The following is a 24,643-nucleotide window of genomic DNA, read 5'->3' as shown; positions in this document are numbered from 1 at the left end:
GCCCCTGGAGCGACAAGAATGATCCCAGTGACAGGACTGTTGAGTAACTGCCTGTTTCTGAAACTGTGGTTGACATTGGCCATGCTCTACTGTAGGGAAGCCTGCAGTAGTGTTGTATCCCATCACCTTCACTAAGTATCAATGTGGGCCCTGAGGAGAGGAGGGCTAACGGAGAAATTGGGGGAGGGGGATTAGGAAATGGCCTTTTCCAATAACACTTTTTTAATGCGTCTCTTCCAACACTGTCAAATATCTTAAGACTTTAGGTGTCTATAATTGTTCTGATTATAGTCTTAATATCAACATTAAAAACATCACCTCACATTCTCTTGATGGCATCCTCTCCTCTCCCCACAAAAAGAAGCCTCTTAAATTAGCCAGGCAATAGAGCTCCTTCCAGCAACTCTCAAATGGGAAATAAACATGTTCTCATCTTCCAAATGTTCCAGTAGCATCAGGTTACCTGCATGGATTCACTGGTCTTAACCAATGGCAGAAATACCTTATGAAAGATGAAATCAGGCTTCAATGAATTAATCTGTCACTGGGTTAGATTTCAAAAAGTTTATTTCTAGCTCAAAAGCCTAACTAGACATTGACACCTATATGAACTATTTCATAGCTTTTAAGTTCTGAAGTAGATTAGGGGGGGAAAAAGTGGCTGAAATAAGACACCATGTTTATGCCCAATGCCCCTTGTCACTAGAGTGAAATTTTCCCTGAAAAGACTTTGTGTTTTGGTTTTTACACAATGCACGAATTATGAAAAATTATCCTAGGATTTATCTAAGTGACTACTAATTCTATATTTCAATTATTTGGCATCTCATCTTAAGATATCTTATAAAAGAGGCTTTATGTTAAGCACTCAGCTCTCATCCTCTAAAAAGCCATCTCCTAGAAGTTCTCAAGCTGGACAGCCATAAAAGAGATTTTATGGGTGCACTGATAGAGCTTTTGGGGGCAAATATCAATAGCCAATTTTTAAGGAGGTGTATGTATGGCCAATACCGACCCAATTTCCAATATGGCTGCATGCAGCTGGTAAGTCTGTTTTGGTGGGCAGGGAAAGGGGAGGGAAAGGGTGTGGGGGGGGGCACAGATCAAGGCCCTTGCAGTGAGGGAGGGAGTGGGGCAGGGGCTGGGGCAGGGCGCAGGACCAAGCTGCAGCTTGTCTAGGGGGCCAGGAGAGGGAGGGGGCTGGTGGCTCCCACCGCTGTGTGCACCCTGGGAAAGCAAAGGTGTGACATGCCCCTCAGATCTGCCCAGGGGAGTGGGGGCAGGCTGGAATGCCATTGCAGGCTGGGGCTGTGCTGGGCTCTTCCCAGCATACGGGGGTTGCAGGACCATGCTCGAGGCTGTGCTCAGGGCAGGCACCGGCAGTGCTGGGAGAGGGGTTATTGGGGGGGGGGTTGCAGCCACCCCACATTTCGCTGTTGCCCCCTCCCAGTGCTGCCATCACCTACTTTAAGCACAGGCCCCAGGCACCAGAAGCGCAGCCCTGAACACAGCCCCACAGGCCCAAAGTGCCAGGAAAAGCCTGGCGCAGCCATGGCTCCAGCCCACAGCGGCATCCTGCGCTGCCCTCCCCCCCCCCACAGATCTATGGGCACAGGCACCCAGCCCCTGTGCCCTGTCAGGGTGTGTGCAGTGGTGGGAACTGCCACCCCCCTCCCCACACCCCTCCAGACAAGCCACAGCTATCCCATGCTCTGCCTAGGCAGCACCATCCCCTGCCCCACTCCCTCGCTGCATTTATCTGCCCCCCACAAACCTCTTTCCACACAACAGACTTACCAGCTACATGCAGCTCTCCACGCTGCTGGGCTGCGCTTGTTGCCTATGTACTGCACTGTGGCTGCACGTATGCACAGGTATTTATCAGCCAAATTACTGGCCACATCAAGCTGATTTCTAATTCAATAGATTTTTTTTTATATTAGTGCCAATAAGATATCAGACCAATGTATCAGTCCACCTCTAGAAATCACTGTTCACTTTCAAAATTGTAGGCATAATGCATACACCGTGCACTACTGCAGTTCAAATGATTTTGAGTTCACAGAGAAACTGGGCTATGCAGCGGCTCCTTTAATATTCAAGGTTCTCCCGTAATGTGCCTCCCGCCCCACCCCTGTCAATTGGCACAGGGGCCCTGCCACTCACTCTTGATCAACAGGGAGGTGAAAACCACAGTTTTAAAATAGTGCTGTTTTTGCCTCCCAACCAGGTCAGCACCAAGCAGCAGGGTCACTGGGGACCCACACCAACAGCGGGGGGGAGGAGAGGGGGGAATAGGAATTTACAGCTCCCTAGATCCAAACCCACTGGCAATTAAAAACAAAGAGGACTCCAAGAACCTGCACACCTACTTCTGGTCTGAACCACACTTATGTAAATACAGCAGCACAGAGTCTGCTCCTGATTCTATCAGGAGGTGCTCTTGAGAAAATGGGAAAGTTTTTCACTATGTTACTAGTGAACGTTCCCTGTTCTGATACAGGCTTCAGCGAGACAAAAGCAGGGCAAAGTCCAAGAGCTACAGGGAGTGGTGGCTGACTTTCAGCAGGGACAAGTTGTTTCCAACACCACCTGCAAATTTTTGGTGCTAAGGGGCTCCTGAAATCTTAAAAAATAAAAATAAAAACTTAATTGTAGAATAGGTGTTTTTACAGTTTGTATTTAAAAGAGCTTAGAAAAAAATATAGGTTCTGACAGACAGAGCTGCCCACCACCAAATGGCACTTTACAGGAAGAGGAAGCACATTGGTCCGTTTGAAAAGGTCAGTGAAATTAAATACTGTATTTACCTGAATATAAGACAAGGTTTCCGCCCCCAGTCAGCTTAGGGAAAACAGCTTCCCATCTTATATTGGCATACAAGGAAACTTCATTAAATGCATTATCTATCATTGCATGTGCTCAGTAATTAAAGCCAACTATAAAACTGATGAAATATACCTAACACCGAGCATGACTATAAGACACATGGCCCATATTGGGCAAACATGCAGGAACCTACCACAAGAATAAGTTACTGCAGCCCATCGGAATAAAATATATGGTTGTACCCACTGAACACAGCTGCCCTCGGCACTGACTCTTTTTAAGGTTCGGTGAGTCACTATATTGCATATATTTAAACTAACTCCACATACACAGCTGCGTTGAAGCTTTCTTTCCCATTTTCAATGATCCCTGTTTCTTCACCAGCCTTAAATGTCTGGCAAACATTACCAAATGGGGCCCCAAAACAGTTCACCCAGAACCCCGCTCTTGCCTCCATCTCAGCCTGTTGCAGCCCCAACCTCCAAGAGGTGGAGCCAGAACCAACTTGCTCTGTGCCTCGTGCATATAAATTTTTGGAGGTTGCCAGGACTGATGACACCACCACCTAATTCCAATCACGAGTAGGGAGCTAAGCCAGCACATGGATCCTTTGTGGGGGGTATATGGAATACACACATTGAGCAGTACTGAGCTATGTTTGAAACATAGTCTACTCTGCTCGGGTCCAGCCCAATGAACTACATGGTAAAATCACGAGCCTTTTGTATTTGGACTAATATCATGCATAATTTGTATTATATACAAATAGGTCCAAAGGTACTGCTTAAAAATGTGTTTATGGAGTACCTGGGCTAAAACATTCAACAGGGGGAGTAAGGTCTGACAGTAAGGTGGGAGAAGGAAGGGGCTGCAGGGGGAAGAAGTTGGGTGGACAGAGGGCAAACAGGCCACCTGACCCCCCCCCACCCATTTATCTTCCTTGCTGAAGCAGTGGGAGGGAGACAAATAAGGCAGACGTCCAGTAATTAAGTTCTATACCTGGAAAATTATACCAAATGTATACATTTTCCATATACAGAATTTAATTACTGGGGGGTTCATCTTATTATTTGAGTAAATATGATATCACAGAGGAATCGTAAGATGTTCCCCAGATATTCAGAATTAAACATTGCCACAAGAATATTATTTTTCTATTCAAGATGAAAAATATATAGATTAAACTATGTTATATGATGGAAAACAGTGCAATTGAATAGTGTGCCTGTAGTGATGAATCACACTTATGGGATAAGACAAAAAATTTATGCATATGCCAGATAGACTACTTTTGCTGTAACATAGCTTTTCAATACTTTTACATAGAAACTTTCACCAGAGAAGTGTTTAAGAGTTGTATTCACGCTATTGCACCAATGAATTGCAGCAGACTCTTGAACATCAGGAAGCTGTCATTATAACAGCACTGAAACATCAAACACCAAGAAGAGGAAGGTGAGAAGTTCTCTCAACCAAATGAAATGCCAGAAGAAATTTAGATAGCCACATTTCAGTCTGGTTAACTAAATTTGTCTAAGCAAGATGGCACTGTTTTTATAAGAAAGCTCTTAGAGTCACATGCCTTTATTTTTCCTTTAATCTCAACCAAAAGATGACAAATCCAGCAAGGCTACTTGTTTGCAGCCTGGTGGGTCACCAGTTGACTGCAATGCAGGTGCAAATCACCTACTGAACTAAAGCCTTTCCCCCCCCCCCCCAATTCGTTGGTTTCTTTCCCTTGGAGGCCTCTCATTCAAGGGCTAGCTAGGCCTGTCACTACATGAATTATGAGATCTGATAATATTACAGCTTAATGTGGTATAGCTGAAGACGAAGGCAACTGACTGAACAAAGATGCACCCCATGAAGAGCACTGCTCAACTGAATGGGGCCCCTCACAGAGGCAAAAGAAAAATCCACCATGGTCAGCTGCAGTACCAGATCCTGCAGTGTATATGCAATTATCTTTTCTATGATCACTGGGTGTGACTGTCATAAAATTTCCTCATGAAAGAAAACAGTATATAATAATAATTCTGTTTGTCAAAAGCCATCTTATGTTTTAACTCCTATCATTAAATATCTAACGAAGTAAATATAGTGGAATGAGCTCCCAACAATAACGTGTAAATACACCATTACATGCATGTACACATGTAATGTAAAGTAGCAGCAAAAATAAAATGTTTTGATTATTAATTATTCACTCTGCATTGGATTAGACCTTATGCTGGTTTTTTTTCCCCTTTTCTCAAAAAGACTACAAGCTCTTTACTTTGATGGCACTTCCCTCTGCATGAAAATTAATCCTGCTCCCGCAATTAATTTCACAATAGAATTAACCCCTCTCCCCATACACACAATCAGTTTTGCTTAATGATGAGAATGAAAATATACCTCTACTTAGCATTTTGTTTTATAGCTTATGGGGGCAAGAAAGGAAAGACCTGCAGGATACAGCATGAGGTTTTGTTCTATGCTGTGGTTCTGATCAGCTCGACTCATCAGCTGAACTCTGGAACAGTTCAACTCAAGGACTGGCTACATACCTTTGCCATAGCCTCTCATATCCTAAATTAATATAGTTAGGGTGCTATTGAATTCACAGTGGAAGTAGGGTGCTTTACAGCTCCTTTAGTTTTGCATGCCCTTGCCCTGCTGTTGATTAGTGGAGGGGCCCCACTTACGCCTTGCTCTTGATCAGCCCCCCTTTGGCATCCTTTCTTCCATGGGAGATGGTGGATATTGCAGCCTATGACATAGATGGGTTTGCAATATCTCACCCCACCCCACCTTGAATCCTGGTTAGGTGGAGCAGCTGGTGTTCCTGAAGGTGAACCTTCTGCTGCTGGGGGTTCCCCAAGCTCCACATGCAAACAGAATGAGTGCTACCCTAATCACTCTGCACCCATTTGCCTCTTTTTGCTTTCAGAACCTTGAGGTGCACTTTCATAGAAATTCCTGCACCTATCTCCTTGAAACTTGGCAGGCTTCATGCCTTCAGAAGGGGCTACCATCCATGCTGTTTTTATCCGAATCTGCAAAAAAAATGACTAAGTTATAGGTATTTTAGTGATTCCCCATTATAGTCTATGGCCAAATCTCTGAATCAAATCACTGTCCCTCTGAATCGGCCGAATCCAAATCCAAAGTGAATACTTGCTACTTCGCACAGGCCTATTGAGTATGCAGCATAAACAGTGCAGGTGGAAGCTGTTTAACCTTTTTTCTTGATGTGCATACGCTGTCCATGTTTCCCCACATACATGAGAGTGCCGAGTATGCAAAGCTTGTACACTAGCATTTTGGTCTTGATAGTAAGCTTTGAGTTTTTTCATGCTCTTTTAGTTAGTTTGCTGAAGGTGGTGGCAGCCTTTTCAACGTGAACATTAAGTTCTTCATCCAGTGAGAGGTTGATAGTCACTGCAGGACCGAGGTAGCTGAACTTTTGGACTACTGCTAGCTGGTTCTCATTAAGGATGACTGATGGGTCTTGTGGAACTCCCTGTCCTAGTACAACTGTTTTCTTTATCCTTATGGTAAGAGCAAATGCCTGGCAAGCTCTTGAGAGGCAATCCATAAGTTCTTGTAGTGGGTCTTCTTCATGAGCTGTAAGGGCAGAATCATCAGCAAATAGAAGCTCCCTGATAAGTACCATTCTAACTTTAGTTTTTGTCTTAAGTTGTGACAGGCTGAAGAGTTTCCCGTCCAACCTTGTGTGGAGGTACACTCCACCTTCCATGTTTTTAAACATGCAATTCAGGCATCCTGAGAAGATCCCAAAGACTGCTGGAGCAAAAACACATCCTTGCTTTACTCTGTTTTTCACCTTGAAGCTGTCCAAAGTGGACCCATCAAACTGAAGAACTGCTTTCATGCTGTCACGGAAAAGGAATGTATAACACTTAACAGGATTGGTGGGCATCAGGTCTTTTCTAGGACTGTGAATAGGCCTGCTCTACTGACTGTATCAAATGCTTTGGTAAGATCCATGAAGGTGATTTACAATGGTTGGTTTTGCTCTCTGCACTTTTCTTGAAGTTGACGCAGGGAAAATATCATGCCTGATCAGCAGAGAAGTGAAAACCGTTGTTTTAAGTATGGCACTGTTTTTGCCTTCTGCTGCTGAGTGGCCAAGAAGCCCTGACAGCCCTGCTACTTGCTGCTGACCAGTGGGGAGGCAATAAACGACATCATGTTTAAAACTATGGCTTGCCTGCCGATCAGAAGCAAGTCACAAGCAGGGTCCCTCCATCAATCAGCGACAGGGGACATGCGAAGAAACCTGCAAGACTAAAGAAGCTGCAGTGCACCCCACTTCCACCATGAATTTGGTAGGGCCCTAAATATAGTATTTCTCACAGTGTCCATCTCTGTAGCATTTGCCAAGCTTCACTGAGTTAATTTTTTACTTCCTTTTGCTGTAATATTGGTTATGTGTGTCTTGTATTTTTGCTTGGGGTTTTTTAACTAACTATACGAAGTGAGAAGAACTGCAATAGTCTATCATCTCTGTCTCTTTCCCTAATCAGACTGCCTGGATTACCTCTTTGTATACAATTTATCCAACAGTGCTGATTATTTTTTTCTAAATTATAGATTCCTAGAACTCTCCCTAAAGACTATTCTTCTTTAGGTCTTCTTTCTTGCTATAGAAACTAAGTGGAACATAGTGAGCTCACTTTGGTCAAAGTTTACTAAGAGAACTCATGGCAAGATGTGTAAGAGCTACGCTCAGGCTTCCAGAGTCTTTCATTCCTCTGATGTATTCACCTCTGAGATTTTCAGGTGGTGAACTACAGCCATCATTCTGACACTTCACAAATGGTTCCATAGCCAGGCTTAGTGATTTCAAACGATCCCATATTACTTGTTTGGTTCGCAGTTTCTCATTTGGATATATCCTAGTTGCATCTGAGGAGACTTGCCAACTACACACAAGCCCCCCAAATTCAGTCAGTCCCTAAATAAAGGTTTGTTTGGTTTTTTTTAACGTAAATGAAGCAACTATAAAATGTTTACTTTTGTAACTACTGGCCCAAGTCACCACAAGCTTCTCATCACAAAAAATACCGAACTATCACAATTTTTTTAAACAGCTCATACTTGTCATGAACAAAATCTGTAAAAAAGAGAACACAATTGCATGAAACTTTTTTTAAGCAAGAGTATATTAAGAAGCCCTTTGTAAATTGATTTATCTGTGGGAAATCTATTTTTAATTGGAGAAATGCTGAACAGAATTATGGGGAAACTAATAGTTTTCCTATTCCACTGTTGACTCCAGACAAAGTTTTGAAAAGTCCCCCCCCCGCCCGCCCCCGGCCACTCACGTGCAACAACCTTGTTGCTAAATTTTAATGAACACTATAAAGCAGCTGAAACAAATCTGAGTTTTGTATACTGTAATACTTGTTTCACATGGAATGAATGAAATGCAGATAATACATATTAATTCAGCAACTATTTGAGCCACAGGATTAAATTCAGGTCACATAATTCAATAGATTTGATCTTCAGATGAATATTTGAATCTTACCTTGCACTTTATCTGAACACAGCTCCTTGGCCTTCTCCCTCATAATTTTTGGAATCAAAACATCTTTTTCTACGTGTCTTAGCTTGGGTTCCTCTGTAACACAGCAAACACTGTTATGTTTCAGTGACAGTCATTATAATTTGTAGAAATAATATAACACTGTTTCTAGATGACACACTAATTTTGTTACAAATGAGCAAAAAAACAGTGAAGCAGAAGCAGCAATACAACAGTAAAAACAAAATTAAAAAAACAAAACACAAGAAACAAGTCTATGATCATCAAAAGGGTGCATTTTATTAAAGATGAGTGTTACCTAAACTCGTCTTGTTTTGGTTTTATTCACTGTGCAGGACAAACTGGACACAACAGGTGAACTGCACAACATTTAATAAAGAATTAGAGCAAGCTGAAACAGTACACTATTTCCTACATTAACTTTATCATCTTGTAGTCCCTGTGCAGTTTTCATCCAAAGTCACTTAGGAGTTGAGATATAATAGATATTTAAGCTCAACTTTATATATTTCACATTACATCTGTGCATAACTGTTAATTTTTTAAACAGCTATAACTTTTTAAAGAGTCCTTTTTTGGATAAATTTAACCTAGTAGTCATAAATGCAACTGACCTAAACTGCGTTTAACATACTGTCATAACGTCTATTTTACTGACTTACAGGTAAAATTTAGTTTTCCAAGTATAGTTAGTATTTCGGACTATAGTTAATTAAGTGCACACCATTTACAAGTAGAGCAATCTTTTCCAACTTCACCTACACCAAACTGAAGAGGATTCAGACATTAAACATAGCTCTATTTTTAAATGACTAAATTAAAAGAAAATGTCCCAAGGGAAAAAAAAATCTTATTGTCCAACATACATCTCCAAATCATCCTACTTTGCCTCCTTAGATGCATAGTTATTTAAGTAAACTGTTCTTCAGATATCATGGGCTGTAAAAGTCACAAGAACCAAAACTGCTCATGTGATTTTGAAAATGTATATTGGTGAAAACAATACAATGAAGTATTCAATAACAAAGATCCCTAAACAAATATTTCATAATTTCCTCAAATACAGATTGATTAATTTCAACTGCTTTGCAGATTAAAGGACAATGCAGAAACCATCATATTTCACATCTCTTTTTATTCCAATCTCACCAAATTTTAAAAGCTTGTTAATACCACCAGTTACAAAATATGCGATCTGTGATATTATTGTGGAAATCTGACAATGAAATGAAAGATTATAATATAGCAATATACTGAAGATAAAAGATAACCATTCTTTGCTTTTAAGTCTTTTATCTTAAAGTTCAAGGGCACATAAAACAACACGGGACAACCCTCTGCAAAGACAAAATATTATATTACTATATTTTATAGTATAGGTTTCCAAGTGTTAATATGTTAGACAATACCACAAGAAAACAGAAAGCTCAATCAAAATCCATTTAATGCCTCACTGTAAAAATGTACATAAAGCATAAGAAGGCCTTTTAAGTCTCACCTCAACCCCAAGAACATAAGAGTTTGTATCATTTTCAGTAACAATTCTTTGGTTGTTTCTCCAAAACAATTGCAAGAAATGGTACAGTGGTATCCAAAAAGCTATATCCCTTCGAACTATTACGTTGGTCCAAAAAAAAGATACTACCCATAAAAACCTTTGCTTCTTGCATTTTTCTGTACCATCATGGATACAACATCACTCCAACACTATCATAACTTTCAATACATTTTTTCGAACAAGACTTAAAAGAAATGTTTTATAAATAACTATCACACTTAAGAACATGCTCACTCAAGCTTTATTCACATATCTTGCCATCAGTCAGATATTTGGACTGAAGGAGGTTTCATTGAACAGACAATGAAATTGTGGTAATGCTCCTCAACAAGCCCTGCTCAGTAAATTAGTATATGCAAAAGTCTTAACCATCTCCCCACCCACCCAAATCATCTGTGCTGGATTTCAAAGGTTACTGGACACTGTTAAGCCTTTATTTTTAACTCATACCACCTTGGCTTCCTACAACTCAAATGCATTAAGTGGTTTTTCTCCCCTTTTAAAAGATACATTACATTTACTTGAATCTAAGATGACCCTGATTTTAAGACAACACCCTAATAATTAGATTTTATACATGGAAAATGTATAAATTTGTTATAATTTTCCATATATAGAATCCATGTTCATCTTTAATTCCCCCCACCCCCACACACCACTGCAATAAGGCAATGGGGACAGACAGTTTGTCTCCTGCTTGTACCTGCTTCCCTGCAACCTCCCCCCGGCAGACTCAGGCCCCCCACAACCCCTTTCCTCCAGGCCTCTGCCCTCCCCTTCCTCTCCCCCAGGTCTGCTCTCCCATCCCCAAGTCTGTACCCTCCCCTCCTCTGTACCCTCCAGCCTCTACCATGCCCCCTCCCTTCCTGCTTACGCATGCTTCATGACAGCCGTCTCCATACCTGTTCTGGCCTGGGGCACAGAGCAGAGCTATGGGCTACACACTGCTGCTATGGGGCTGTGCTCTGGGTTGCAGCATGCATGGAGCCTGCTGATGCAGAGCTAAGGTAAAGGTGGGGGAGAAAGAGGGGCAGATGGGGCAGTAGAGGCTTCACAGGGCAGGGGTAGAGATGGGATAGGTGACTGCAGGGCAGAGATGGCAGGGTGCAGAGGCAGTGGGCAGGGAGGGAGGGGGCAAGAGAGCAGACAGCAGCTGTGGCTAAGGCCCCAATCCCAGGTAGGGGCTGGAGCCCAAGCCACAGCAGCCGCCTGCCCTCTGTCCATATATTCCACTGAATGGGGGGGACCTCTTCTTAGAATCAAGGTTGCAGTCTGTCTTCTGCTGACCCTACACCCTATCCCTGGGCTACGCCCCCAGCCTGGCTCAGCCCCTGGAGGGAGCTGCAGGATCAGGGCTTGGGCAGGTACTGTGCAGGGCCCCTGTGATGGAGGCTTCCAGTGGGTGGGCAAGCCCTGGGACAAGCAGAGGGACACCCCATCCCACCCCAACAGAGGCAGCAGCGAGGCATCTTCGCTAGACACTGTCCAATCTGCCTACATCTTACTTGAAGTTTAGGGCCCCAAAATGAAGGTAGGACTTTTAATGAGACCTCACCAATGCTGAATAGAGTAGCAAAATCACTTCCCTTGATTTGCAAGTGACACTCCTGTTCATACAACCCAATATGCTATTGGCGCCTTTTCCAACAAGAACATGCTATTGGCTCCTATACAGCTTATGTTCTACTGTAATCCCCAGGTCCTTCTCTGAAGAACTGCAGCCTAGTCAATCCTTCCCCGGCCTGTATATGTGTATGCAATTATTCAATCCCAAATGCAGGACTTTGCATTTGTTCTTCTTGAATTTCATCTGATTTCAGATCATTTCTGCAGTTTATACAGGTCATTGTGGATCCTAGCCTTATAGGTTAGGCTGTGTGTCACTCCACCAAACTTGGTGTCATGCAGTTTTGTTAAACATGCACACAAACCTATCATCCGCATCATTAACAAAGAAGTTGAAGAATTCCAGACCCAGAACAGACCCCTGGGGAACCATAGTTGATACCTCCTCCAAGCAAACACTGAGCTACTGATAACTGCTCATTAACTATGACAGCCCAACCAGTTACAGACTAGACAAATGTACCATAAGGTGGATTCATATTTCCTTAGTTCATTGGTGCTCAAACTTTTGGCCCCATGAACAAGATGAGTGGCATAAGGCCAGTCTGCAAGCCCTGGGGCCCAGCACTGATCCCTCCTTGCCTCGTGCTAAAATTGGGCCCTAGGGACCCAGCACCACCCCCTCCCATTCCCTGCATGCTGGAATTGGGCCCTGGTGGACATGTAGTTTTCAACCTTTTTAGACTCAAGGCATAACCTAGAAAATGCCACCTCTTCATTTTCACTTGATTTTTGACCACACAAAAATAATAAAGCAATTCTGTTGCAAAGAAATCAGAAAAACCAAAATAGGCCAGAAAGCTTTAAACACTATGGATTCCTATTTGAGATTTATGGTTCATCTTGTAAATCTTGGTACACCTAACTGTGCCAACATTGTTAACAACCACTCCCTCTCTGACTTCGCAATCCTCCTGTTCAAAGGAAATCTACCCAACACTCTACCTAACACCTTTAAAAAGTGAACTTGGGAACAAAAATTCATAAGCTGACTAGATATGAAGAACCAAGGACTAAATATTGTTAGCAGGTTTATGGCGCATGATATTTTACCCAAATCCTGAATTCTTTCCACACAAGGAAGGTAAGAAGGACCCCTCTTCCCTTTCGATAGGCCTTGATCTCCCAGTAATCAGCTTTTCTTCTGCTAACTGTGTCTGCTACCCCAGAGAATTTCTCTCAGCCCCTCCCCTCTGCTGTTTCACTATCCTGAACTTCCCATGATCTGAGACCTGACGAAGAATGCCTTGCATTCAAAACCTTGCCTGAGTTCTTCCCAACTACAAAGTTGTTCCAGTAAAAAATAAGAAATCTTTGCCTCTCCCTACAATAACAAAGTTACGATGCATCTATTATTGCTTTGTACACTGATGGGTTAGCTTTGCAAAAGAAAATGGAAAATCCCACAGAAGTACAAATAAAAGTGAACAGCAGCAGGCTGAATATTTTTAAAAGAATAAGGAAATTAAGAGTGTCAGCCTGGCAAGAAGGGACTTTGGAGCCTTTAGCAGCTCCTTATCCTGAGCAGGAAAGAACCAGAAGGCAGTGTGGCTGGAACCACTCATTCCTTTCAAAAGATGGAAGAGGAGAACAGAGCAAGTAGAGAGCAGATATTTCTCTTGAAAAGATGGAGAGACCAAATAAGAGTTGAAGACATCAGTGAGAAAGATGAAAGGAGAAAGAGGAGGACAGTAAGATCAAGAGAGAATGTCTGGAGAGGCGAAAAGGGATCTTGCCTGTGGGACATACCAAATAGAGGTGGACTGCTGAACTCAACCTATTCCTATCCAGCTAAACACCCAAGCATGTGCCAAAGAAAAACTGTAGTTTTGGCAAGTTGCATTGCTTGAAATGGTAGTCTAGATAGTATTTATGACTCGAGAACATTTGTAGTAGCTTTCCATGGTTGGAGTAAAAGCCTCAGCTCCAGAAGCTATTTATTACTTTGGATGGCAAAGCACCATAGCCTCTTGGTTTAACAGTTTTCATTATTTACATAATGAGGAAAAAGAACCAGGAAACCTACAGTAATAGGAACCAGAACAACCTAACTAAATTCCAGACTGGCAAATAAACCTGGAATTCACAGGATAAGGACACTGGGAGAAAGGTCAGAGCACCAGGATCATCTCTCTCCCAATACTCATAAAACCTAGGAAGCTCTGGAGGCAAATAGGAATTTGAGAAATTCTTTCAGTAGTGAACAGGCTCTTGATGGCAGCTGAGGGAGAAAAGATTGAAAGTTTCTTCTCCTTTCCAGAAGTTACACTAGGATGAGTTGTCATATTTATCAACTATTAGCTTGAAACTACAAAGATAGACACCCTATAAGAACAGCATCTTGACAGACTAACCATCCCACTTCTAGCACAATAGCTGCCATGGGGGCTGTTCACCAAGGCACTGTCACTGAAGACCTCACTGGTGGCCTGCCACCCTTTCGTATCACTATCCGGATGGTTGAATGAGCAATAAGAAATGACTATGAGGCTGGAGAAGGGGGCAGGAGGAAAATAAATGTTTATGTTAAAATGAAGTGGAAAATACAGTAATCCCTTAAAGTTCAATCATCTTTCATTTTTAGTTGTTCGAGGTACATCAGCATTTTAGATTCTTTTACAGTCTGAAAAAAATATCCCAGAGTCTTAAACCATAGAACTAAGTTTCATTCCAAACTTTTATCTGGTCTGGTTTTAAATACTACTGCTATTACCTAATTATAAACCCAGTTGTTAAATATGCTGGCGTCAGTATGGGCCCAGCACTATGGCTGGATGATGTGGCTGCAGAGGCTCTCTCTTTGACACCCCTTAACTAGATTATTACAACATTCAACTTTCAAAGTCACAAATCCCTCAGAAATAACTTCATGCTTTTACTATGTAGTTCTGATCGAACAAAGATGAGCGCACCTTGCTAGCCCTCAAGGAAAACAAAGAGATTCTGCATTCCAATTTACTATCCATCTTAATAGCAGTCTTAAAATCGCTAATTTCAATCTTATAATAGAGAATTTGCCATAAAATTGTTTTCAAACACAAGGAAGGGAACTATACTAAGCTATCATGGCATAGCATATTACATATATATATATGCACCATGACAGCTTTGTATAGTTCCCTCCCACCCCCTGTCCACTTCTGGGTCCACTGCCAAAACTTGCAGGGGACACCCCCCCCCCCAGCTCAGCAATCAGCTCCGGGAGGACCCCAGGTGCCCCCCCAAAACTCAGGAGGCACCAGTTGCTGAGTTGGGGGGAGGGATAAGGGGGTCCCCTGCATGCTCTGCAGTGGACCCAGAAGTGGACTGTAAGTACTTCTGGTCCGCCACCAAGCACACTGGGGACCCCCCCCCGACCCCTGTACTCCCATGGGACGCTCCATTCGCCCCACCATCTCAGCATTTGTGAGCTGCCTGGTACCTTGAGGTACGTAGAAAAAGCATATAAAGCTGTGTCGGTGTCTGAATTGTCTAATCTCTCCAAATCGAATCAGAGGCTTCCAATTCAATTTGGAGAGATTAATGGGTCTGCTGATTCCATACATACATAAAGTGTTCTGCTAATGTTAGTTCTCCCTCAGACTCTTGCTTAACTTACTCAAATCCAAGACTAAGTCACCCCCACCACTACCACCTGCCCCCCGGTACTGCTTGCCCCTCTGCAGAGGTGGAAGGGGCCAATTTAAGATGACCCTCCAATAATTAAGATTCTATACATAGAAAACAATAACAAATTCATATGTTTACCATGTATAGAACCTAATTATTGAATGGGTAATCCAATAATTAAATTCAGGGTCAGCTTGTATTCAGCTAAATTCATTGTGGTGGCCAACTCCCTCCTGAGAGGAAAAGAGAGAGCCATCTGCTGCCCAGATCCCGCGGTACGGAAGATATACTGCCTGCCCAGAGCCTGGATCTGAAACATCACAACAAGGATTCCAGACTTGATTAGGCCCTCTGACTACTATCCCATGGTCCTCATCCATGTAGGAACGAATGACACAGCCCAGAATAGTCCAGGCAGGGCCATAAGTGACTACATGGCACTGGGAGCCAGGCTCAGAGGTTCGGGGGCACAGGTGGTCTTCTCATCCATCAGCAATCGTGGACTCTACAGCAACTGCATTAGAGAGGTCAACTCACAGCTCTGGAGATGGTGCCATCATGCAAGGTTTGGATTCCTTGACCATGACCTGTACTTCCAGGATAAGGCGTTGTTTGGACAAGACGGGCTACATCTCTCTCCAAGAGGTAAGAGTCTGTTCTCTTACAGGTTGGCTGATCTCTTATGCAGGGCTTTCAGTTCTTCACTGTGAGGGTTGCCAAACTATGGAATATGCTTCCAAGGGACGTGGTGCTGTCCCCCCCTTCCTCAGAGGTATTTAAGAGGAGATTGGACAGACACCTGGCTAGGGTCATCTGACCCCAGCACTCTTTCCTGTCCAGGCCAAGGGGTCAGATTTGATGATCTAATAGATCCCTTCTGACCCTAAAATCTATTAAATCTATGAAATATGGTAAATTAATGACAACCAACTTGGGCACAGGTGTCCAACAGCTCCCTGGTGCACTGGGACCTAAAACTCTTTAGGGATATGAGTAATACCACTGAATTCAATGGGCTTACTTATGTACATAAATGTTTGCAGAAGCAAGGCCTAAAAGTAGCTCTTTGTTTATGAAACATTCCTATTATAAAAAACAAACAAAATTAAAAGTGATTTGATATAAAACACTGAAATATTACTTTTAATAAACTATAAACAATTTGGTTAATGTTATTGCTCCATAAAACCAGATTTAGGATTTTCTTAATACAGGGAAGTATGTATTTTTGTATCTAAAAAGTTTCAGATGTTAAGATTTTTCTACCCTATATTCACATCAATTCAAATTAAAATAGAGTATATGGATGACAACACCAGGGAAAATATCCAAAGCTCTAACTTCTCACCATTCTATCATCACCTCAAAGTCAATTTTCACCTTTTTCACTGGCTGAGTTTGTTATCTTACATTTTGCTTTGGGGCTCATGTGTTCCTGCAATATGGCAGTGCTGGATTATAAGAGTACTGACAAGGCTGTTTACCACAAATGTGCAATAGCTATATTACAATACTTCAGGAATCAGATTCCACAATGCTATAACATGTAGAAGAGAGAGAGAAAAAATTAGATTCAGAGAGTACTTCATTTTTGATAATTTTATGTGGGATTTCAGCTACACAGCTCTCCACTGAATCATAAATACAGCCAAGCACACAAAGAACATAAAACAACTTTTTATCTTGGTGAGTAAAGAACTGCCTGAGACAAAGCCATCCTATATTTGCTTTTTACTAAGAGTGAGGAAACAATTAAGGACCTGATCCTACAAATACATACAGCAGAGTACAATACTTATAGCTGCAGCAGTCCCATCTGACCAGATTCTTCAACTGCTGTCCCAGGCTCACAGAGTTAGCCTAAGTGTACCAGACCAGAATTTCTTTCCTGAAGTCTCAGGAATGATTGAAGTGTGAAGCCCATTGCTAAGATGTGCACCCTAAAAGTAAAGATTACAGCTGCAGGGTGACTGGCAGATATGATTTCTGGGAGAGCACAGAGTCAGGAAAGGGAAGGCTTTAGAGCAGACTCCCCACCCTACCACACATCATTCTGTCCTCCCAAATTGCCCACCTTGACTTGTTTCATTTTGCTTTCTGTGCATTATAAGTGGAACCAACAAGCAGAAAACCAGGCTGGTCATCAGACCCACAGAGTTCAACAGACCAGAAGAACATCTTGGTTTTTAAGACAGCTATCACATAAGACAGATAAGTTGCACCACATAAGGAAAAATTGTTATTATGAAATTAAAGACCAGGTCCTAGTGTATATACACACAAACAGAATTTAGATAGCAGAGGCTACCTTAATCTTAGCATTAACACCATTCAACACAAAATTGTGTTTCACAAGTGTAAATACACGTAATACTACATCTTATGCAAAAAAGATGCATAAAAATGTGACAGCAGAAATAAACTAACAAGAGCCAAACAGATTAGATATAAAGTACAACACCAACATTCCTGAAATTAAACCTAAATGTTTTCACACCTGTTGCCAGAAAAATCTCACCCTATTACCCATGTATCTTTGATATGCTTCCCAGAATTTCAGTTACATTGAAAAGGTCAACACCACCCACAGATGAGAGTTTTGGCAGAACACAGCACTTAAAACTTCTCAAAGCAAGACAATAATTTGCTAATACAACCAAAACATAAATGTTTATGTTGTAATTGAGGGGAAAAGAGGTAAGCCAGTCATATGAGTTAATTAATGTACCTGCAACCATTAAGTTCCCCTATCTGTCAAAAAGAAGCAAACCTGAAATAGAGACTTTTAAAGCCATGCTTGATTTTTACGTTCCTTTATGGCAAATATGAGAAACAGCAACAATTAGACAAGCAAAATGGACAACATATGGATAAACAGATGAACACAGCTAAGGTATAAGTTAAGGCAGTATTAAGGGACCAGGGAAAACTTCATGAACAAGAGATGAGAAATATAATCAACCAATAACAGCTCATTAAGCGTCTGCACTCAGTAAGTTCAATTACTGCAGCACTGTATACTCTTAACACTCCTCATACTTTGTCATTTACACTATTAATTTTACCGGTGGATTTATTGATAGCTTTTAACCCATATTCAAAATACATTTTTTTTTTTTTTTTTACAAGCATTCTTGTCCTGCTTTATTTCAACCTAAATGCTAGAGTCCACCCCTCCCTTCTTAAATATTTTATGCACAGCTTTGTGCTTAATGAGCTCTAACTTTGCTTGCATCTACAAAACCTACCTTTCACTTAACCCTTCCAAGAGTATTTAAAAATGTACACAAACAGGCAATATAGTTTAAACACTCATCACCTGCTCCAAATACTCTCGATACCACCTTGCTTTTCACCTGTCCAGAAGTATTATACAGAAAAAGTTAAGAACCTCTGGATTGCATTACATTAACACAAGACCTGAAGCCTGCTAATATTACTTTAGATTTTCAACCAAGAAGTATTTTCAATTGTTAAAGAGTCCTCATTTTTTTCAGGGTAGTTCCAAAATCAATCTATCAAACATAGACCCAGCAAACCACAGCCACTCCCTTCTTTGCACATTACTAAGATTCATCAATGGACCAAGTTCAAACAGAAATATGGTCCTCATCCAATGATTCATTTTCAAGGACGGCCAATGACATTTCAAAACTAAATAAAAATATTAAGCTATTAAAACCGGCTATTCTTTATCTAATTTGGCTTTTTTTCTTTGCCCCACTACATGATAGTGCTGTGTTTTCCTAAAAACACTGGTACAATACATCATCTTTCCTTTTCTTCTCTGGTACACCTGTCTCTAAAAACCAGGCCCACCCCACACTTCTACCATATGATGCCTCTTTATCTTTCAGTGAAGTATTAATTTATCTATTGAGACACTCTTATGACTCCAAATGACCACACAAGGGTTAACAGCAGCCACTCAGCAGCTCAGTTAAACCTCCTGCTGTGTACATACAAAAGAAAAAGGAATCCTTATTTTTAAAGAGCTATGACTGGATCATTTATAATAGGTGTGACTAACATGGGTATGGTACACAGCAGATGAGGGAGGGGACAGGAAGCACAGTGGCAGCCAAATAGGGCAGGAAGCAGAAGAGAGCAGCAGATTGGGCAAGGAGCACATGGCAGTGAGCAGAAAACAGAGTAGCATATCTGGCAGGGGAAATAGATTGAGTGGCACTTATGGGGAGTGCAGGGGTAATTTGTGGCATATGTGCCAAAAGGTTCATCCTCACTGATTTGGCCTGGACCACTGCACCCAGACTTTACAAATCAAGTGCTATACGCATTTACCAAGAAATGGGGTCCACAAAATAGGGGGTGCTTTGAATATAACAAAGGGTACCTTGAGTCTAAAAGGCTGAGTACTGGTTTAGATGTTCAGAAAAAAAGTGTGACTGAGCTTCACTGACCAACAGGTCTTTGGTATTTCTAAATACCAAAGACAATGTGGGCCAGGTTCTTCAACTGGCAAAAACTGAGACGAATAGGTTGATTTACACTTCTCAGAGCTATTGTTCCACCCTCTCTGCAAACTCATAGACCTTTCTACATCTAGTTCATGTTTCGAGGTTTTCTTCACAGCCATAATAGTTACAGCTGAAATAAAACAAAGCAAAACAAAACCATATGCAGAAATACCATCAGTAAGTTCTGCACCACTGCTCACCGGATCCATGAGCCCTGGCCTCACAAACCATAACAATGGCTCAAGCATATACTGAGGAGTCCTCCAATCTACCACCACTTGTCATTTCAGAATGAGGGCACAGATCAAACACAGACCTCCAGACTGCTGAATACAATGAACAAACAAGTCCACCAATTTAAGAAGAAAGAAGAATGTCAGTGTCATTGGTTTCATTTATTTTTAAAAACCAAAGTGTTCTATGGATACATATAAGACAGTAGGCAATGGCCACTGGAAGTCAACATGGGGAAGGTACATAGGAATAGGGCTGGAAACAGCAGCTGGGTATCAACACCAGGAAACTATGTGGGAATGGGGCTGGGAACAGTGGCTAGATACCAACAGGGGGAAGTGGTATGGGAATAGGGCTTAGGGTTGCTGCTGCATGTCAACATAGGAAAACCATGGAGCACAGGTAGGCAAAACATGGCCAATGGGCTTTCTCCCCCAGCCCATCCAGAGTGGCACAGCAGGGGCAGGACTGGGAGAAGGAGTTGCTGCTGGAGGTGAGAGGAACAGAGTAGTCCGACCAACCCGGGCCTTGGCCAGCGTGCAGCTTCAACCAGGACTGTTCCCAGTACAGCTGCAGCCTGCCAGGTGCATCGCTCCCCTTGCCTCCAGCAGTGGCTCCTCCTCCCACTGGCTGCTCCAAGCAGAGGGAACTTCAGTGGGCGCTTCCTGCTGGAAGTGAAGGAAGCAGAGCAGCACTCGGCTGGCTGGAGCCACAGCAGGAAAGCTGAGTGCTGACCCGGTGGGCACAAGTTTGGCAGGGCTACCCCGGGCGGGGAGAGGGAGCTCTGTTGCACGTGCCCCCACCGAGGCAGCCCCCCACCCTCAGCACGGCGGGCGAGGAGCAGCTCAGCTTTGCCCATCCCCCCCGGGCTCCCCAGCGCGGCTCCCTGTCTCCCACAGGGAGCTCTGGCGGCGGCGACGTAGCCCTCAAGCCTGACTCGCCACGGCGCTCTGGAGTCAGTAAGACGGGGGCGCGGGCGGACAGTGCCCCTCCCCCGGGGGCGGGACCGCCCCTACCTGCCGCACTCGCGGGATGCTCCATCTGCAAGTCGGCGCTACCGCAACGACCGCCGCCACATTCCCGGCGCATGCGCAGAACTACGACCCTGCCCGAGAGCGCACGTGCGCAGCGCCCCGGAAACAGGAGTGGGGGGAGGGGGAGATGGGCACGTGACCCGCCCACGGGCGCGGGTAGCAGAAGCACGCATGCGCTGAGGGCCTTCAAAGGAGGCCAACCTTCTGCTGTGTTATGCGCGTGCGCTGGGAGACGAGGAGGCTAAGCAGGTGGGGACGTGAAGCCCCTATAGGCTGGGGCGGGTTGGGGGCGGGGCGCAACCCTTAGCGACCAGTGACGTCCGTGGTGGCTTCAGTGTTGTTGTGGGCCCAAGCCTGGCCTCTGCGCACGCGCGTTGCGTCACTGGCCGTGTCCATCAGGTGCGCTGAGCGCCGCGATCCCGCCCTCGTATGGCCCCGGGGCAGAGGTGTCTCGGGACGGCACAGAGGAGGATGTTGTGTCAAGATGATGAATCCTAATCCTCTGGTGGTTTTCTTTACCTCCAGCCACATATGAAAAGGCTTAGCTGCCCCTCACACCTGTGCTGTTACATCCCGTCGTATTAGGCCCCATCCGCACGTGACGTGACCAGCTTGGGTCGGTCCCCAACGCACACATCACCCGTTCAAGGCCCCAGCACCGACTTGAATGCGAGGTGAAAAAAAGCAGCTGTAGCAAGTGTAAGGCAACCAGAAGTCACAGCTGTCCCTGTGTCCTCAGGGGTGCATCCCAGCAGTACTGGGTTACAGTTAGGATGAAATAAGGGGATACGCAGCACTTCACAGAAGCGGGACGTTGGCTGCCCCGGTTCCCCTGGTTTACCAGGGACAGGTTACAGTGCCAGGTCAGGGTTGAGGGAAAGTCTTACATAGGGTTTAAATTATGTTTGTAATGGATGGTTCGAATAGGAAAGATTCTGCCTCAGAGAGGGGATTAGACTAAATCAGTGTTTCTTAAATCTTTTTTGTACCAGGACCCATTTGTAAACAGTGACCCAGCACCCCTCGCTCCCAGTCCACTGCCCCTTACCCCCAGGCCCCAGTCCTGCAGTGTGAGGGTAGGGGGTGGAAGGCAGGGAGCCCCAAACAGCCCCTTGCAGGTGGGAACGTTGCCAGCCTGCCAGGGAAAAGCTACCATTTCCCATGTTTTTCTCCTTTAAAGGAGAATCCATTTTTGAAGTTTGTTGATCCATTTTTAAAGTTTGTTCACTACTCTTTCATATATTCCTGTGAGTTGACCCACTTTTGAGTCGTAACCCACAGGTCGAGAAACACTGGACTAAATGACTTCTGGAGGTCCCTTGCAGCCCTTCTTCTCTACAACTCTTGTGACAAACACATGCTAACCAAATAGCAAGGCAGAAGGTCACTCTTAGGGAAAACCAGGAGTAGTGGCCACAAACTCTTGGAAGACCGCTTCAGGCTCAGCTCTAGGAAAATTTTCTTCACAGTCAGTGTCTAGATGTGGAATAAGCTCCCTCCAGAGCTGGTTCAATCACTTAACCTGGAAATCTTCAAGAGGAGACTTGACGGTCACCTTGCTGCAGTCACCTGACCCCAGTTGTCTTTCCTGCTTAGTGCAGGGGGCTGGACCCAATGATCTTGCAAGGCCCCTTCCAGTCCCTAATGATCTATGAATCTATGATTCTGAGCTGTGTCACCATGGCTGCACCCCACCATGGCTGCCTGCCTGTTGTCTTAGTCTGTATGCAATGAGCAAGATTTGAAGCAGATCGCAGGAAATTCCTCCCATCTGTGAGGGGTGACATGTTACAAAACACAAAGGTAACTCATGGAAAATACTACCAATAAGTTCTAGGAGACTTTATTCAAAAAGGCAAATGGAGTCATCATACCTATACTGCTTCTTGCAGACAGAATTTGAGCCAGCATGTCAATTGAAAGTATCTTTGGAATAATTTGTGCAGAATACAAGCAGTATAAAAAGGTGCTTTGAAAAGGGGAATGAATGAAACAATAAGTAGATACAGTAGAAACAGCTGAAATAAACAACAGAGGTGTGTGGTGACAAGAATTTCTTTTTTCTGTTTGCTTTAGGGCATCTGTCCCACAGTCTTGCAGTCTGCTCTGGTTCTGTTGCAGGATGCTTTCTTGCAGATTTTCAGCTATATCTACACTGATAATTAGGAGTGAGCTTGAAGTCAACCCTAAACCTATATTCACTGATTATCTATACAATAAAGCTCTACAGTTGAACCCTGGAGGGGGTGCAGACCAAGCATGAATGCTCTGTTGACCCCAGTGCCATTCACCACTGTCCTGGCCCTCCCTGCGGTGTATTTGGAACTCATTTGGACATTGCAATCAGAGAGCTTAGGAAGTATACCTACCAGCAGCAACCCACAGTCCTCTGTTACAGCCTCCCTAAACACCATGCCTGTCTATACTATCCAGATGGAAGGACAAGACTAAATCTTAAAAGGGTTTCACTCTGCATCTGAGCAACACAACATGCATAGCTTTGCCTCAGACTTCAAGGTAAGATATAGTCTCATGTGGCTTCAAGTGACTGAGGTTGATCCTCAAAGTCAACCTCAACTATCCTAGATATATTTGGCAAAAGGCAACTTTGTTTTTAGCATCACTGTCACAGGATGGGGTCCTCAAGGATGGCCGTGTTACCCCTAGGGCCCCTCAACTATGCCAATACAACGAGCTGGGCACCCTCTCGTCTCGCACACCATGTCTTGATATCACTGTAATGAGTAGGGAGGCTGCCTTTAAGCCTGCTTGGGCATGGTCCTGATGGACTTCCTTGAACCCTGTGGGTCCTGGACCCCTTGTGGGTCCTATTTCAAAATAGATGTCCCAGGGACACCCCAGCCTTATGGGCTATATGCGTGGCTCCAACCACCCCTTTACCACGCCCCAAGCCTCACAGATGGCATTGACCATTGTCCAGTCTAGGCCCCCTTGTCCTCTTTGGGCTCTCCACAGACCCATCTCCACACCCTCATGTTGCACCAGGGTCTGTGCACCCCAAACACTGCACCCTTGCTGGCACCAGGGTCCCCACACTGTAGTGGGCCCCCAATGAGGCCTCCTCCTTCCCCAAGTAGTCTCATTCAAACCACCAGCGTTATTAACAGCAAACAAACATAAGCCCCTGGGCTGTAGCATAATACAAAAGACCAGGGTGTGCTCTGCCCCTTTAAAAGCATCAAACTTCATCCCCAGCACTAAGTGTCTAATAGGCAGGGGTACCTGCACAGCTCATGGAGCCCCATTAACCCTAGGTGCAGTATATCAGGCAGTTCCTGCTTCACTAGGCACTTTCTCCCTGGAGGCTCCTTTCCTTCTAGCTGCTAGCAGAGGACTACCTTCCCTAGCCACAGCCTAGGGTTTATATGGGCCCAGGCCCCTGCCCCTTCTGGTCAGCTGACCATGTGCAGGTGCAGGCTAATTTGCCCTCTGGCTTACTGCCCTGGTAAACTGCACCTAGGCTTCTGTCTTTCTTTTTGGGCTCTCTCTCGAGGCAGTTTCTGCTCTTCCAGGAGCAGGGCACCTTAGGGCCCTGTGACAAGCACAAAAAGGAAATCAAAAAATGACTGTAAAGAACATAAATTTATGTAAAGTTAGATTCTTTGCTGTACTTTGATACATGTAACCCTGCTAAACCTGAACTTTTAAAAGGGAAGAGTTCCACACAGTTTCAGGTTTTTTTGTTTGTTTGTTTTTT

At 43.8% G+C, this 24,643-nt stretch overlaps 1 protein-coding gene across 2 annotated transcripts in view; it reads right to left on the bottom strand.

Annotated features, from left to right (window-relative positions):
• Positions 1-21,053, bottom strand: part of CMC1 (C-X9-C motif containing 1) — a 64,995-nt gene extending 43,942 nt beyond the window's left edge. Inside the window, exons 1-3 of one of the 2 annotated variants that reach the window (XM_019536210.1) lie at positions 20,908-21,053; positions 8,369-8,461; positions 2,811-2,873 (exon numbers count right to left, since the gene is read on the bottom strand). In XM_019536210.1, coding sequence (XP_019391755.1) covers positions 2,811-2,873; positions 8,369-8,461; positions 20,908-20,980 — 229 coding nt within the window. In that variant the 5' untranslated portion in view covers positions 20,981-21,053. The remainder of the gene's footprint in view (positions 1-2,810; positions 2,874-8,368; positions 8,462-20,907) is intronic. The other variant, XM_019536218.1, reaches the window with a different exon arrangement.
• Between the last annotated feature and the right edge of the window lie 3,590 nt (positions 21,054-24,643).

Source organism: Crocodylus porosus, unplaced genomic scaffold (genome assembly GCF_001723895.1).
Source record: "Crocodylus porosus isolate Cpor-Errol unplaced genomic scaffold, CroPor_comp1, whole genome shotgun sequence".
NCBI lineage: Eukaryota > Metazoa > Chordata > Crocodylia > Crocodylidae > Crocodylus > Crocodylus porosus.
The sequence above is the reverse complement of the archived record's forward strand: the minus strand, read 5'-3'. Positions and strand labels throughout refer to the sequence as shown.